This window comes from Hemitrygon akajei, chromosome 2, assembly GCF_048418815.1.
Source record: "Hemitrygon akajei chromosome 2, sHemAka1.3, whole genome shotgun sequence".
In the NCBI taxonomy this organism is placed as follows: domain Eukaryota; kingdom Metazoa; phylum Chordata; class Chondrichthyes; order Myliobatiformes; family Dasyatidae; genus Hemitrygon; species Hemitrygon akajei.
This window is the reverse complement of record NC_133125.1, coordinates 40112219-40129380: the sequence shown is the minus strand read 5'-3', so window position 1 is coordinate 40129380 and position 17162 is coordinate 40112219. Positions and strand designations below refer to the sequence as shown.

At 41.7% G+C, this 17162-nt stretch overlaps 1 protein-coding gene across 1 annotated transcript in view; it reads left to right on the top strand.

Moving 5' to 3' along the window:
• Positions 1–17162, top strand: part of LOC140740979 (uncharacterized) — a 109103-nt gene that overhangs the window by 18708 nt on the left and 73233 nt on the right. Inside the window, exons 5-6 of the mRNA XM_073070621.1 lie at positions 2439–2589; positions 13945–14114. Of these exons, the coding sequence (XP_072926722.1) occupies positions 2439–2589; positions 13945–14114 (321 nt within the window). The remainder of the gene's footprint in view (positions 1–2438; positions 2590–13944; positions 14115–17162) is intronic.

Here is a 17162-nt window from a genome sequence, read left to right as displayed (position 1 = left end):
CTGGAGCAGAGAAGAGTACCCAGACAGTGGAAAACATCCTGTATTGTCCCAGTACCGAAGAAACCACAACCAAAGGAGTTGAATGACTTCAGACCTGTTGCCTTGACGTCGCACGTTATGAAGACCATGGAGCGGCTGATAATACAGAATCTGAGGCCACAAACCAGGCACGCCCAGGATCCTCTTCAGTTTGCGTATAAGGAGAAGGTGGGAGTGGAGGATGCTATCACGTATTTGCTGCACAAATCACTCTCTCAGCTAGAGGGGGTCAGTTGTGCTGTGAGGATTACATTCCTTGACTTCTCTAGTGCCTTTAACACCATCCAGCCCAAGATCTTAAGGCACAAACTAACGGAGATGGGAGTAGCCTCTCACATGGTGGATTGGATAGTGGACTATTTGACAGATAGACCTCAGTATGTGCGGTTGGGAGACTGTAGGTCTGACACGGTGGTCAGCAGCACAGGGGCGCCGCAGGGAACCGTACTCTCTCCGGTCCTGTTCACCCTGTACACATCAGACTTCCAATATAACTCGGAGTCCTGCCATGTGCAGAAGTTCGCTGATGACACGGCCATAGTGGGATGTGTCAGGAATGGACAGGAGGAGGAATATAGGAAACTGATACAGGACTTTGTGATATGGTGCAACTCAAACTACCTGCGTCTCAATATCACCAAGACCAAGGAGATGGTGGTGGACTTTAGGAGATCTAGGCCTCATATGGAGCCAGTGATCATTAATGGAGAATGTGTGGAGCAGGTTAAGACCTACAAGTATCTGGGAGTACAGTTAGACGAGAAGCTAGACTGGACTGCCAACACAGATGCCTTGTGCAGGAAGGCACAGAGTCGACTGTACTTCCTAAGAAGGTTGGCGTCATTCAATGTCTGTAGTGAGATGCTGAAGATGTTCTATAGGTCAGTTGTGGAGAGCGCCCTCTTCTTTGTGGTGGCGTGTTGGGGAGGAAGCATTAAGAAGAGGGACGCCTCACGTCTTAATAAGCTGGTAAGGAAGGCGGGCTCTGTCGTGGGCAAAGTACTCGAGAGTTTAACATCGGTAGCTGAGCGAAGGGCGCTGAGTAGGCTACGGTCAATTATGGATAACTCTGAACATCCTCTACATAGCACCATCCAGAGACAGAGAAGCAGTTTCAGCGACAGGTTACTATCGATGCAATGCTCCTCAGACAGGATGAAGAGGTCAATACTCCCCAATGCCATTAGGCTTTACAATTCTACCGCCAGGACTTAAGAACTTTTTAAAAGCTATTATTAATGCTTTTTGAGATAGTGATTTAGATGCATATCATATTTTTTACTGAGTTAAGTATTGTATGTAATTAGTTTTGCTACAACAAGTGTATGGGACATTGGAAAAAAAGTTGAATTTCCCCATGGGGATGAATAAAGTATCTATCTATCTATCTATCTATCTATTGGAGAAGCCAGAGTTGGGATGTGATTGGGAAGTTGCTGAGGGGATGGGAAAGGGAGTTCAGTGCTGTGATTCAATACTGTGGGTGGGTCAGTTAGTGAGTGAACAAACCTCTGTGGATCCCTTCTGCCACAGGTAACAGGAGCATGTACATTCTTCCCATTACTGTATGGGTTTCCAGATTCCTCCCATGTACCAAATGTCTATGGTTAGGTTTAGTGAGTTATGGGCATGCTATGGTAGTGCTGGACACTTGTGGCTGCCCCAGTGCAATCCTTAAACTGTGTTGGTCATTGACGCAAAACAACACATTTTACTGTATGTTTCCATGTTTGCACTTTATAAGTATGACTGTTCTGAAGATATTTAACTAAACATATGACTCAGAAGTCAAATAGGGCATATAGAGTAACTGGTAGGGCACAAAGGAATGCCCATGAACAGAGAGACCTAGGTTCCCAGTTCACAGTTTCCTGAAAGTAGCAACACGAGTCAATAGAGCAGTAAATGCATGTGCCATGTTTGCCTTTATAGGCCGATCCTTTGAATAAAAGAGTTGTGATGTTATGTTGCAACTTTCCAGTGAACATGGTCAGGTTGCTTTTGGAGTATGCATCCCATTCTGGTCACTACAATGAAATGGGCATAAGGGTCAGCATGAATGTAGTGGGCTGAATGGCCCATTAGTGTGCTATATGACTATGAAATGACAGGTTTTCATAGACAATATTGTGAAGGAGTGTTGCATAGACATTTATGTCAATTGCTAGGGATCTGAGGTAGAAATCGTACCATCTGGCATGCAAATATATGATATTTCAAAGTGGCACAATAGATGGAAATATTCACAATCATGTTCCGCTCTATAACAACTTACTATATAAAGGGCTGAAAAAATAGAGCAAGTAAATTTCTAGATGGTGTACAGTACATATTTTCATTACATATGGGCAAAAGTAAAATATTGACCTTATTCCTCCAATTCTGTTGTCTTGACTCAGATTTGTCCACGAGATGGTAACGCTTTACCATGGCTTTATCTGCCTGATGAAATCTGGATTAGAATTTTTACCCTGTTATCACACCAGGACCTCTTTCAGGTTGTCCAGGTCTGTTACCGCTTCTACCACCTGGCAAATGATGAAACCCTATGTAAGTTTTTATTTAATAAGAAGACAAATTTAAAAGAAGAACATTAATATCATTAATTTTGTGTATTTTTGCTTATTATGCTATTACACCTCTGAAAGGCTTGCTGAGACAACTCCTGGAGTATGGTGTGCAATTTTGGTATTTAACATCAAAATGATTTACTTACTGCAGAGGGGATGCAGCAAAGATTCATCAGACTTTTCCTGAGATGAAAGGTCTGCTATCTGAAGAGTAATATGGAAGGCCTCAATAAAACATGAGAGATGATCTGATTGAAATGGAGAATAGTCTCAGGTGGAGCTCGGTAGGATGGAGATGCTTTCCCTGGTGGAGGAGTCTTGAATTAAGCCACACAATGTCAAAATAAGGGGTTGGGTGTTTTGGACAAATAAAGAAAAAATCTTCACTCAAAGGATGGTGAATCTTTAGTATTCTCTTCTTTGAAGGACTTTTAAGACCTATTGATCTTATTCAACACTGAAAGCCATAGAATTTGGATGTGGGAAAAATCAAGGAATGTGGGGATAGAACAGGAAGCTAATGTTGAGGTAGAATGTCTACCATAATTTCCTTGAGTAGTGAAGCATGTCTCAGCTCCTATTTCATATGACGCACTTCATCCTCCTAGAAATTCAAATCAGCTTGAGAAGTCAGGTGAGGGACCTTTCGAAATCAATGAATGCTGTAAATAACATAGTGTGTAATACCAGTTCAGTGAAGATCTGGAAATCAAATTACAACCCAAAATAATTAAAATTAAATTAATTTAAAATATATGTTTCATCACAAATATATATGTATGCAGTACTATAATATATACAGTATATATTGTTACGTACCCCGTAACTGGGTCACTTACCAGCAAAGATAGAGAGGTCCGTTGAAGTCTGATGGTGCTATTTTTAACAGTATTTATTGATAAAAATACACAAAAAATAATATCAGTGCAAACATACAGATAATATACGTCGTCAATACTAAATCTAAAAGCGCGGGTATAATAATAATCAATAAGAAATAGCTCTGTCGTTGTCTAGGGGATAATGTATTGTCCGATGGAAATATAAAAGTCACTCAAGTTCATGCAGGCTGCAGCCTTTGGTTGGAGTCAAGAGAGAGAGTTTAAAACTTGCCCATTCCTTTTATGATGTCAATCCTTCGAGAGTCGTTGGGGCTGATTTCTCCTTTGTTTTAGCTAAAGCCGTTCTTCCGTGGTAAGGCCCACCAATTCTGAGGCAAATGGAAAAGGATGCACGTGGGCTTTCCACCGGCTGTCGCTATTACACTATTACGAGATTTCTAGCGTTTCTTCTGGTGCGTCTGAAAGGGGTTGTTCCCCAGACCCTCTTTTATCCTTACTCACGGGGCCTCAGATGTCAATCAGGTTGGGAGGATGCCATCCCCCCAACCAGCCCACGTTGCTCATTCCTTGAGGACATCGATGAATAGCACAGTGCTCAATACACAATTCCATCTCCAAGAGACAATGGCCGTTTCACGTAGCTTTGTATCGTTGAGGGGCCCGGACATTCCAAACCCCCTGTGGATTCTGCGTCTCTCTCTCATTTCCTGGGTCTCCTGACCTGACTTAATAGCGATCTTGCGATTCTCAAAAAGGAGGGGGCACAGGCGTAACACCGCCTTTCTTCAACGCGTTTTTTACCATCGGAAAAAAATGAAGTAATACAGAGTCTTACAGGATTTTAGAATCTAACACAATACAAAAGTTTTTTTTTTCTACAGAGTAATACAGTTATACATTCAATTCAGTCTCTAGATAGTTACCGATTACATTGTCACTTCCTTTAATATCTTAACATCTTGTACCTTACTAAAGTCTTGTAGCATCAGACTCCAATTTAATAACCACCTATATTTCAGTTCTTATTTTTCTTTAGCAAGCAAAACTAAAGAGTTGTGATCTTAGCTTATGGGTATACTACAAAAGTTCATGCAAATACTAATCTTTAGGTTACTTTCAAACTTAACAGGCAGGCTTCCATGGGGTTGTCTTTTATTATTCACATGCTTTGTCGAAATCCCTTAAAACTGGCTTCTGCTATTTAAAAATGGCGTCCCCATTAACCATTGCCTCTTTTCCGGTTAATTCCCACGTGGGGAGCTTGTGCACCCTGGCGAAATAGGCTTTCGTCCGCTCCTTTCAGAGGAGTTATTTTATCAACAATGTGTTGCAAACTTAGACCATTTCCCGAATTTCCACCCAATTCTTTAATTTTACGCAAGTTGCTAGTTTTCTCTTCAGGACCCTTCAGGCTATTAGTTTTCAGTTTAAACTCTTTGTTCAAACAGCATTTCAAATTCTGCCTTTTTACACCACACTCTGGAATAACAATAGCGTGTGGGGCCCCTTTACCTTCCAACTCAACCTGTAATTGATTCACAGGCTTTGTGGTACCGAGCCATTGACTCTGTAGCCTGGTTGCTGCTTCTGATATCAGTCCAGCCTTTAAATTTTCTTCATTCAATTTGGGAACTACACAGTTCCCTTTTCCTTCAATAATAATATTCACCCCACCACCTTTGATCTCCTCACTAACTTTTAACACACCTTCGAGCACAAACACCTGGGAACTCTCACTTCCCACTATTACCAAGGTTAACCCTTTCTTCACTGAACCAAGTCCATCTGACCCACAAGGACTGCATTCCTTTTCAACTGAATCAAATACCTCAGACTTTTTCTGAGCTCCATTACTAGGTTCAGTACCACGTGCATCCACATCTTGGACACACTCAAACGGGACATTTGCCTCTTCCAGGCTTTCAATACCCGTACCCAGTCCAAATTCTAAATTCCCCTGATCCTCCCAGCTACTCTCTGGGCAACTCCCTTCCGGAGTAAACTCAATCCCGCGGGCTGAAACAACCTCATCTGCCAACCCAGCAGACTTCTTCAAGGTAAGGGCACCCTTTTCATCTAGGACTGCCCTCATTTCATTATCGGGAACACCTTTAGAATTTTCCACTTCTTCAAACAGTTCTGCCAAACCAGACAGATCATCCATGTCCAACCCTGGACCTTTTAACAGCTTTATCTGTTTCTCATCTTTATTTCGTGCCTCTAGAACTTTTCTCCTCACTAAGGGAAAGTCTACCTCCTCTCCCTTACTCTCTTTCACTTTACTACTCTTAGCTTTACCACCCTCTAAACCCTCGTGGTACAGGGTCGGTAAAAACGTCTCGGCCAAATCGATACTGGCCGGATTTAAACTGCTCTCGTTCTCAGCTGCCTTTCTCGACATGCTGCGAGTGATCGCGCATGCGGGATAGATCTTGGAATCTAGGGGTGGGGCCTCCACCGGCTGTCTCGTCAGCTTCATTGCTGACCAAACCTTACCACCGGCTAAATCATTACCCAGAAGGACGTCCGCGTCAGTTCTCGGGAATTCTGATCGCACCCCCATTTCAACTGGTCCAGAGACCAGCTCACAATTCATAATGATCCTATGCAAGGGCACCATTTCCATCCCTTTTCCTATTCCTTTCACAGCTACTATTCCCGTCTTGCGACCAAAATCTAGTATCTTACTGCTAATCAATGACAGTTCAGCGCCCGTGTCTCTCCAGATCCACACTGGAACTGGTGGGTCTCCCTCCCTCACAGACACGGTTCCGTTTGACATACAAGTCTCAGACCCTTCTCGTACTCTGTCTACCCGGGGATCTCTTGTCGATTTACTGATTACCACGGCACATCCGATAGGGACTGCTGCTTTCCCTTTTCCTGTCTCCTTCCTCGGAGCAAAGCACCTAGATGCAATATGTCCCCCCTTTCCACAATTAAAACAGGTCAAGCCCGGAAATCTCTGGCCGTCTTGCCTCTCCTCCCCAACCTTACCAATAGCTCCCGGCGGGCTTTCTCTATCATTCCCATGGTCTCTCTGGGAACTTTTATTCGAGGAAAACTTTGTCTTGTGGGTTAGGGCATATTCATCTGCGAACCTAGCAAATTCAGAGATGGACTTATTCGGCTTCTCATTCAAATACATCCGGATATCCTCCGAAACACCACTTTTAAATTCCTCAATCAGAATTAACTCCCTGAGACACCAAAAATCCTCTTCCACTATTTCTGCTGTACACCAATGGTCCAAGAGCACACCCTTCTCATAGGCAAACTTGGTATATGTCTGATTCCACCCTTTCTTTAAATTTCTGAACTTTTGTCTATACGCTTCAGGTACCAATTCATAAGTCCGGAGAATGGCCGCTTTTACTTTGTCATAACTCTCTGCTGCTTCCTCCTCCATGGACAATGCCATATATGCTCGTTGTGCCTTCCCTTTTAACACACTTTGTAACAACGCCACCCACTGCTCTTTGGGCCACTTCTGATTCACTGCCACCTTTTCAAAAAGCAAGAAATAACTATCAACATCCGTCTCCTCGAACGGAGGTACTAACCTCAACTCCCGACTAACATTAAACCGCTCCTCTTGGTCTGACTTTTGATCCCTTCGCTCTTGCCTTAACTTCTCCATCTCCAAGTCATGTTTCCTCTGTTTCTCTGCCTCCCTCTCCTTCTTGGCTCTTTCCTTTTCTTTCTCAGCTCTCTCCCTCTCTTTCTCGGCCCTCTCTCTCTCCTTTTCAGCTGCTTCCAGCTGTTTTAACTGAATTTCATGCTCCCTTTGTTTCTCAGCCCTGTCCTGCTCCCTTTTCACTGCTAACTCTTTTAGCTGGTGCTCATGCTCCCTTTGTCTCTCGGCCCTTTCTTTCTCTTTCTCTTTCTCTCTCTTGGCTCTTTCTTTCTCCTTCTCAGCTGCTTCCAGCTGCTTTAACTTAATTGCATGTTCCAACCTTAATTTCTCCAACTCTAACTGAGCCGTCCCACTAGCTGGTACCTTTTCAGGGATATTTTCCAATACTTCAGCTGTAAACACATTCTTCCCAATATAATACTGAGTTATTGCCCTTCGCACCTCCCGCTTGTTCATTGACAACCTCACCTCTGCGAGGTTTAGTCCCTTCGCCATATTTATCAAGTCTGATTTGGTGGCCGCCTCTAGCGCCTCTAGAGTCGGGTTTTCTATAAATTCATCCACGTCCATCTTTGCTGGTTTCCCGTCTGACTACCCGCGTAACCAGATCCAAGTTTGGACTTACAAGCCCGATTCACTGGCCTCCCAATTTGGTGTCAAATCCCGAGACGAGAACCCCAATTGTTACGTACCCCGTAACTGGGTCACTTACCAGCAAAGATAGAGAGGTCCGTTGAAGTCTGATGGTGCTATTTTTAACAATATTTATTGATAAAAATACACAAAAAATAATATCAGTGCAAACACACAGATAATATACGTCATCAATACTAAATCTAAAAGCGCGGGTATAATAATAATCAATAAGAAATAGCTCTGTCGTTGTCTAGGGGATAATGTATTGTCTGATGGAAATATAAAAGTCACTCAAGTTCATGCAGGCTGCAGCCTTTGTTTGGAGTCAAGAGAGAGAGTTTAAAACTTGCCCATTCCTTTTATGATGTCAATCCTTCAAGAGTCGTTGGGGCTGATTTCTCCTTTGTTTTAGCTAAAGCCGTTCTTCCGTGGAAAGGCCCACCAATTCTGAGGCAAATGGAAAAGGACGCACGTGGGCTTTCCACCGGCTGTCGCTATTACACTATTACGAGATTTCTAGCGTTTCTTCTGGTGCGTCTGAAAGGAGTTGTTCCCCAGACCCTCTTTTATCCTTACTCACGGGGCCTCAGATGTCAATCAGATTGGGAGGATGCCATCCCCCCAACCAGCCCACGTTGCTCATTCCTTGAGGACATCGATGAATAGCACAGTGCTCAATACACAATTCCATCTCCAAGAGACAATGGCCGTTTCCCGTAGCTTTGTATCGTTAAGGGGCCCAGACATTCCAAACCCCCTATGGATTCTGCGTCTCTCTCTCATTTCCTGGGTCTCCTGACCTGACTTAATAGCGATCTTGCGATTCTCAAAAAGGAGGGGGCACAGGCGTAACAATATGTAATAATAAATATATGTTATATTGAAAAAGTTAATTTCTAGGCAAATACTAACATTAATCTGTGTCTCAGATATTCCATGAGCCATGTGGTGTGCTGGACATCAGTACTGTCATTTCTACCAAGTACGATTAGTATACATCTGTTCAAAACAAGCTAGCAACAAATGGCTCGTCCTCAAAATAGTTCTAGGTTTCCCATAGGAACTGCAATCAGCATGTCCTTGCACCATGCCAAGAATGTGCTGATTGCAATTTCCAAAGGGAACCTTAAAACCAATTGCACATTTACAATTTTATATGTTATTTTGGGTTCTTTTTCTGGAAACGAATCAATTAGATTTCAGAAAATTGATTGCACAGTGGCAGGAGACAGCATCAGTCACTCTTTCAGAGTGAGAATCTTTACGCAGCGCGCAATACTGACAGAACTTTCATGTCTTCACATACCAAAGCAGGGTGATTTGCAGGCGTAGGTTATTCCCGCAGTCTGGAGATCTTCACAAGAAAGTGAATGTTTTGTAAAGGTCAGAGTTTATTTTTACTCTTCAATCAAATGGAAAGATGTTTTACTGTGATCATAATGCATCTTGAACAGGAATTCATTCAGTCGTGTATAATAATCAGGGCAGGTGACTACAAAATAGGATGCGGAGCAACATATCATCAAGGCTCTCACCTCCTTGCTTGTGCACATGTTTATGAAGAGACTCATTTGTTTACGGGGGGGGGGGATAATTTGACACACTTTCTGTGGAAACTCTAACAGAGTGCATACTGTGTCTTTTATATCATGTGATATCCAAAATCAATTGCTATGGGTGGAGAATGCATTGACAGGCAGAATCAAGGAAGTAAAGAATAACTCCTGTCCTGCAGGAATTATCCCTCTGCGTTTGGATATATCTGCTATTGTGGTCTCCCCAAGAACAAGTGAATCATGTGTGCTTTTAGGGAAAATTATATTTAGCATCAGGAATTTCTTCTCATGGTCCACAGGTTGGGCAGGTGGAAGAATTTCCTGTTAATGAACATCTCTGGCTTGCTACGGGGACCCTGAGAGCATACGTCAGTGGCTAAAATCAAAGCAGATGCATTAATTTCTCCACAAGTACCGTACATGTAATCCCTCTCCAATGCTAGAAGGAGTGGTAAATTGATAAACATGGCAGTTCTGAAAACTCTCCATCAGATATACAGCTGTCAGCAGTGTGTCCCTTTAAGGGCAGCAAACATCCATGAAGCAGGCCTTGTAATGAATCTCTATGACAATTCATGATGCATGGAACTTTCAATTCCAATTTATGTTGGTATGGGTAGAAATGTACTCTATGTAAACATGATGTCAATTTCCTGATGTCAGGAAAATACCAAGTGTGTGAATTGGAATGGTATATAGAAGTGGCAGCTTAATTTCACGACTGAAGCAATTTCACCTCAGGATTATTGTTTGCAGCATCTATATTGATGAAGTTGATAGCACAGTGCTTAAAAATAACAGGTTATTTAAATAACACTTTCTTGTTTATAAACCTTGCTTTTTGGGTGAAAGTCTTTGCTATCATGAAAGATTTGATCACTTTGCTTAGGTGTAAAACTTAGCAATTAATGTGAAAATTGAAAACATAATTGCTCTCACTTTCTGGCTTGGGGATATTCAAAAATGTATGTGAATGATGTTGACTGTGTGACTCAAGCATGAGGTTTGAACAGTCTATTCTTGTGCACCTATTTCTTTTTGATAATGAGGGTTCATAGTGAAACTCCGGAAAACACGTCCCATTTCTCACATCTTGTTGAAGGCATCTACCAATGATAAAATTCACTATTGCTTCAATGCGCCAGCACAGACATTGGTAAAAGCTATCAGACCTGACATTGTCTACTGGATCTGTGATTCATACCCTCCTTTAATCTTTCAAGGCATAGATGACCTACAGCAGGTACCTTGAGACATTTGAAAAAGTTCTGCCAGTGCTTTCTCTGAAAAACATTCTAAAGACCATGTTATTTACACAAGTAATATCATGCTCTCCAAACACTATTTCAAAAATAAATTACCAGATAGGCAAAGGTAAAGATTTATGGATGTGCTCAAAGGATATAACATCTCCACTGACTCCTGCAAATCTCTGGTCCATGGAGTAGGAACATTCAGGATGGTATTGGGAGACTCAAAGCCAAGTATCGAGAGCTCACAGAGGCCCCATGTAAGGAGTGGAAGGAGAAAACCACCTGGTAAACTGATCGTGCCCAAGCTTCATTTGTGGAGGAGTCTGCACTTCCGACATTAGCTATCTCAGAATACACAAAACCTGAGTGGAAGCAAGTATTCCTGAACTTGCTTCTGTCTAATTAACTTTGATTAAGGCAGCACAAAGAAACCTACAGAAATATATTGGCTTCATGTTTGGGATGTTACCACTTGAGGGATATCAGAACAGAAATATATCACAAAGGAAATGGAGAAATCTGTATTTAACAGTGGCAATAACAGGCAGGAGATACATCATGGAGTTTAAAAGTTATGAGTGGACTCATGTATTTCCCATTATTACCTCTTCCCTGATGGTTCCCATCATCAGTTTCTTATCAGCGCTGGCAGCCTGTGTGTTCTTGCTCATCACCATCCCTGTTGTCTCCATCTTCACTTGTCCTCTCCCACCTGGCTCCATCTACCTTTTTCACATCTGACTCTACTTTCATCTACTTGGCTTGTATCCCAACACCATCTTCCCTATCTGCTGTTATCTTTCACCCCCTTCTCAGTCCACTGTAGAAGGGGTTTTGCAGATACCCAAGGAAATGTTGTGTGAAATGCACAAGGAATGAAAAGGACATGATAGTGCGATGGTGTCCAGAACAGCCAGTGCTGGTAAAGAACAATCTGCTTTAGGAAATGCTGTTCAACTGGTCAGTGATTTACAGTGTTGGTATAGTACCAGTGGACTGGTAGCATGAGGATTTCTTCTGAACAATTGGTGAAGACTACTGTTGCTGGACAAGAGATCTAAGTAGTTTGTGAATCCTCAAGTTCATTTATATATTACTTATGAAGCTGGATTTTACTTTATGTTTGAGTAGGATTTTTATTAGTGTAATGAGCTGAGAGAGAATCTAAGATGTGTTGTTAGAAGGGAATGTTGTCTCCTACCCCTGCAAATTAGCTGCCTGGATTAGGGAGAATGTCCTATGAGGAAAAGTTGGATTGAACTTGGAGCAGGTTAAAGGTCAGCACAGCATTTCAAAATAAAAGGCTCTTAAAACAAACCAGGAAAATTATAGGCTGGTACACCTGAAATTAATAGTGGGAAAGGTTTTGGAAGGTATTCAAAGGGACCGAATATATGAGTATTTGGATAGGCCTTGACTGATTAGGGATAGTCAGCATAGCTTTGTTCATGGTAGGTCATGTCCAACCAATCTTATAGAGTTTTTCAAGAAAGTTATCAGGAAAGTTGATGAAAGTAAGGATGTTGCCTACATGGACTTTAGCAAGGCATTTGACAAGGTGCCACATGAGAGGTTGTTCAAGAAGTTTCCATCGCTTCGCATTCAAGATGAGGTTGTAAATGGAATTAGACATTGGTTTTGGGGGAGAAGCCAATTAGTGATAGTAGACATTTGCCTGACTGGAGGCCTTTAATAGTAGAGTGCCACAGGGATAGGTGCTGGGTCTATTGTTGCTTGCCATCTATACTGATGATCTGGATGATTATCTGGTCAACTGGATCAGCAAATTTGCAGATGGCACCAAGATTGGGGGTAGTTGACAGCAAAGAAAACTATCAGCGCTTGAAGCAGGATCTCAACCGGCTGGAAAAATGGGCAAAAAAGTGGGCTGAAGAATGGCAGATGGAATTTAATGCAGACAATTGTGAGGTGTTGCACTTCTGTAGGACTAACCAGGATAGGTTTTACACAGTGAACAACAGGGCACTGAGGAGTGTGATTGAACACAGCAATTTGGGAATACAGGTCCACAATTCATTGAAAATAGTGGCACAGGTAGATAGGGTCATAAAGAAAACTTTTGCCTCTTTGGCTTTCATAGATCAAAGTACTGAGTCCAGGAGATGCAATGTTATGTTTAAGTTGTGTAAGATATAGGTGAGGCCTAATTTGGAGTATCATGTGCAGGAAAGATGTAAATAAGTTTGAAAGAGTACAGAGAAAATTTACCAGGATCTTGCTGGGACTGGAGCGCTTGAGACAAAAGGAAAGATTAAATAGGTTAGGATCTTATTCCTTGGAGCATAGAAGACTGAGTGGAGATTTGGTAGAGGTATACAAAATTATGAGGGGTATAGATAGGGTAAGCAGACTTTTTCCACTGAGGTTGGTGGGACTACATCTAGAGGTCATGGGTTAAGGGTGAACGGTGGAATGTTTAAGGGGAACATGAGGTGGAACTTTTTCACTCAGAGGATGGTGAGAGGGTGTAATGAGCTGCCAGCACAAGTGCTGGATGTGAGGTCGATTTCAACAATTGAGAAATTTGGATAGATACATGGATGGGATGGGGATGGAGGGCAAGTCAATGGTCTAGGCAGATTAGTGGTCCAGCACTGACTAGATAGGCTGAAGGGCCTGTTTCAGCACTATAGTGTTCTATGACTCTATGCTGCATGACTGAGTTCCTCCAGCACATTGCTGCTCTTAACCTTTTACTGTCTTCCACCTCCTCTCTCCAGTGTTGCCGCTGATAACTCCTTCATTCTGATCATACCTCCACTGCCGAAGGTATTGAACAGTTTGTGCGTTATGCTGCCATTAGGTTTTCAAAAATTCTTTTTCAGTATCTGGGCATTACTGGCATGACCAGTGTCATTTCTAAATGACCAGCTCATTTCTAACTGATCTTTAGAAAGTAGTGGCCAGCCACTTCTTTTGAAGTAAGGTCAAATGTCAAGGGAAGGTGGTTACATTCTTTTTGGAAACAAGTTGCTAGATGATGGTGAGTCAAATACCTTCTGCGGAAGCAAAGAGATAGTTGATGTGTCAGGCCATGACCTTGCATCTAGATTGCAGCATCTATGATCCCTTGTGTCTCTCTTGTTGTGAATGGTCATTGCCTGGCATTTTCAATTTTATTTGTTACATATCAGCCCCTAGGTGAAAGTCTTGAGACATGGGCTGTTTCATTTGCTGAGGCGTTGTGAATGAAATCTTATTTATTTATTTATTCAGAGTTACAGCATGGTAACAGGCACTTCTGGCCCAAGGAACCCATGCTGCCCAATTACAAATATGTGACCAATCAACACAAAACTTTAGAAGAGAACTTACCATTAATAAGGAAAATGTAGCCTGTTTTTTTTAATTGATATTTGAGAACAAATTTTGACTCTACTTTTCCTTCAGGGAAGAATATTAAAGTTGAAAATTGTAATTGTTTGAATGATGAATGCCTTAAGAACATTGGATGCCGTAAGCCACAAAGCCTCAGCCTTCTTCGATGTGATGATCAGACAAAATCCATAACTGACTCCGGATTAAGACTACTATTCAAATATTCCAAGGATTCACTTAAGGTACAAATATATTTTCTGGTTAGTTAAGTAAATCACTTTTCTTTAAGAATATGCTGATCCATTAGGTACGTAAGTAGAATGTATAGCCCATCATATCTGTGCTATTGGTTTGAAAGATCCATCCAGTACTATCTGACCCTTTTCCAACATTGTTGCCATTATTTCAAGTATACATCTAATTGTTTATGAATGTTGTTGTTGAATCTGCTTCCATTTCCCTTTCAAGCAATGCATTCCAGTTATATGGCAAATAAAAAGGTAATTTTCATTTCCTTTTGGTTCTTTTATCAATTAACCAAAATCTCTCCTGTATCTCCACATCAGTGGAAAGCTTCTCCTGTCTTACTATGTCCAAACGTTTCAAACATTTGATTTTTAGCTTCTGTTCTAGGCAAAACAAAATCAGTTTCCCTGTGCATCCCACAGAAGTAGGGGCAACATAAGAGCTCAGGAGATGATGTTGCTGCCTCACAAATCCATTGCATTGAATTTGATTCTGACTTTTAAGTCAGCATGTTCTCCCTGTGACTCCTTGGTTTTCCCCAAGCGATTGGGTTTCCCTCCACATCCCAAAAGTGTGCTGGTAGGCTGAATGACTACTGTAAATTACTCGCAGTGCAGGTCAGTGATAGGAAAATTGGAGGAAATAGAATGGCTGTGGGAGGGAGAATAGGTTATTGGGAAGTGGGGAACAATGCTGATGGGAATACTTACGGAGCCTGTGTAAATTTAATGGGCTCTATGCCATAAGAGGATATAGAATATATAAAATAAAGATAGGAAAACCAAAGTCCTTCATTCTGGGTACCATCATGATAAACCTCTGCTGAACTCTTTCCAAAGCCTAGACTCCTTCTTAAAGTGTGATGCCAGAACCGGACACAGTAACTATTTGTAAAGCATAAAGGCATAGAAACTTGATTACATAACATCTTTCTTTTCTCTGCCAGATTTCAACTAGAAGTAAAAGATTATGAAAAATTGCGAGCTTATTTCTATGTTAGCAGTGTGCCTGACTTGCCAATGTTAGGAGTAGCCCAGTCTGAGAGTTACTCATAGAATTTTCTTCACAGAGCTAATAAGAGGTATTTTAATGTCATCAAAGTTGTACTCTCTCCTCTGATCCTTGAAAAACATCTCAGTTAGTTGCAACTTAAATAATTACTTATCACTTCTCTCTCACTGAATATCTCACTCCATCTGACAACCCTTTCACCCACCACCTGAAATCCCCTTTTCTCAATGAATTCCTTAGCCAGTTCCAAGGTCACTGATTCACTAAAACAGTTTTTAATGTCCTACAGCAAATGCACCTCACCACACACTCCCCCCCCCCCCCCCCACCCCAGCTGAATCAGAAGGATCAACTGGTATCAATCCTCACCCACAGGCACTGTGGTTTTCTCGTGGAGCTGCTCCCTCCCAGCTGTCAGGACTCAGATTCAGTCCTAATCTCCAGTACAGGCGGTATGGATATTATGTGTTCTCTCTGTGGATGCATGGGTTTCCTTCAGGGGCTTCCACATCCCAAAAATATATGGATAAGAAGGTTAATTGCAAAGTGTTGGAGGGGAATGTGGATCAAGTAAAGCAGGATTAGTTAAAAGGATGCTTGGTGATCAGTGCAGACTAGGTGGGCCAAAGGGAGTGGTTCCATGCTATATGGCTCTAACAATATCATGACCTTCCCAGTTAGCACTGATTCTTCAGTCCACTTTCTCTGCATCAACCCTAACCTACCCTGGTTATAGCACCAAACTATACTTTAGTCATTCCATGATGATATAGTACATGACAGAAAGGCTTTTGCTTATTACAAAATACAGTCAGTATACCCCACACCTTGAGGTAAAAGAAAACTTCTGGAGGAACATGGTGGGTCAGGCAGCATCTGTGGACTCATTCCAATGCAGGTTCTTGACCCAAAACATTGACCATCCCTCTGTCTCCAGAAATGATGTCTGACCAACTGAGTTCCAACAGCAGTTTGTAGTTTGCTTCACAATTATAGCATTTGAAGCCTCTTATGCGTCCACACAACTCCTTGTATTTTATATGCGATCAAAATGATGCTTGAAACAGTTTATCCTTTGGGCTGTCACAAATTGTAGCTAAACATGAATCATTCATTTTCCAGTTGAAAGAATTATATACAAAAGTTTAGCAAAGTTTGCTTACGTTATTAACTTGAAGCCTCTATTTGAAGTACCTTTTTATAAACATAATGACTTGTCTTGCTAACTCGAAAGGTTTGTGATTGTGTAACTCTGGGTCTCTCTATCTTATTCTTTTACATTCATATTTATAGAGCTAACTGAGGGATAAGAAGAGAAAAATAAACAACATAAGAGTAAAACCAATGCATTATTATAAGACCATAAAACTGTGAGATCTAGGAGTAGAATTAGGTCATTTGGCCGATCGAGTCCGCTCCGTCATTTCATTATGGCTGATCCAATTTCCGCCTCAGCCCAATCTCCTGCCTTCTCTTCATATCCCTTCATACCGTGACCAATCAAGAATCTATCGACCTTTGCCTTAAATATACATAAGACCTGGCCTCCACAGTTGCCTGTGGCAAAGAATTCCACAGATTCACCACTCTCTGGCTGAAGAAATTCCTCCTCATCTCCACTCTAAAAGATGTCTCTGTATTCTGAGGCTGTGTCCCCTGGTCTTAGAATCTCCCACCATAGGAAACATCCTCTCCACATCCACTCTATCAAGGCCTTTCACCATTCAATGAGGTCACCCCTTATTCTTCTGAATTCTAGTAAATTCAAGTCCAGAGCCATCAAATGCTATTCATATGACAAACCATTCAATCCCAGAATTACTTTTGTAAACCTCCTTTAAAGTCTCTCTAGTTTCAACACATCATTTTTAAGATAAGGGGCATAAAACTGTTCATAATACTCTATGTGAGGCCTCACCAGTGCTTTATAAAGTCTCAACATTTCATTACATTCTTGTTTTTATATTCCAGTCTTCTTGAAATGAATGCTAACATCACATTTGCCTTCTTCTCCTCAGACTCAACCTACAAAT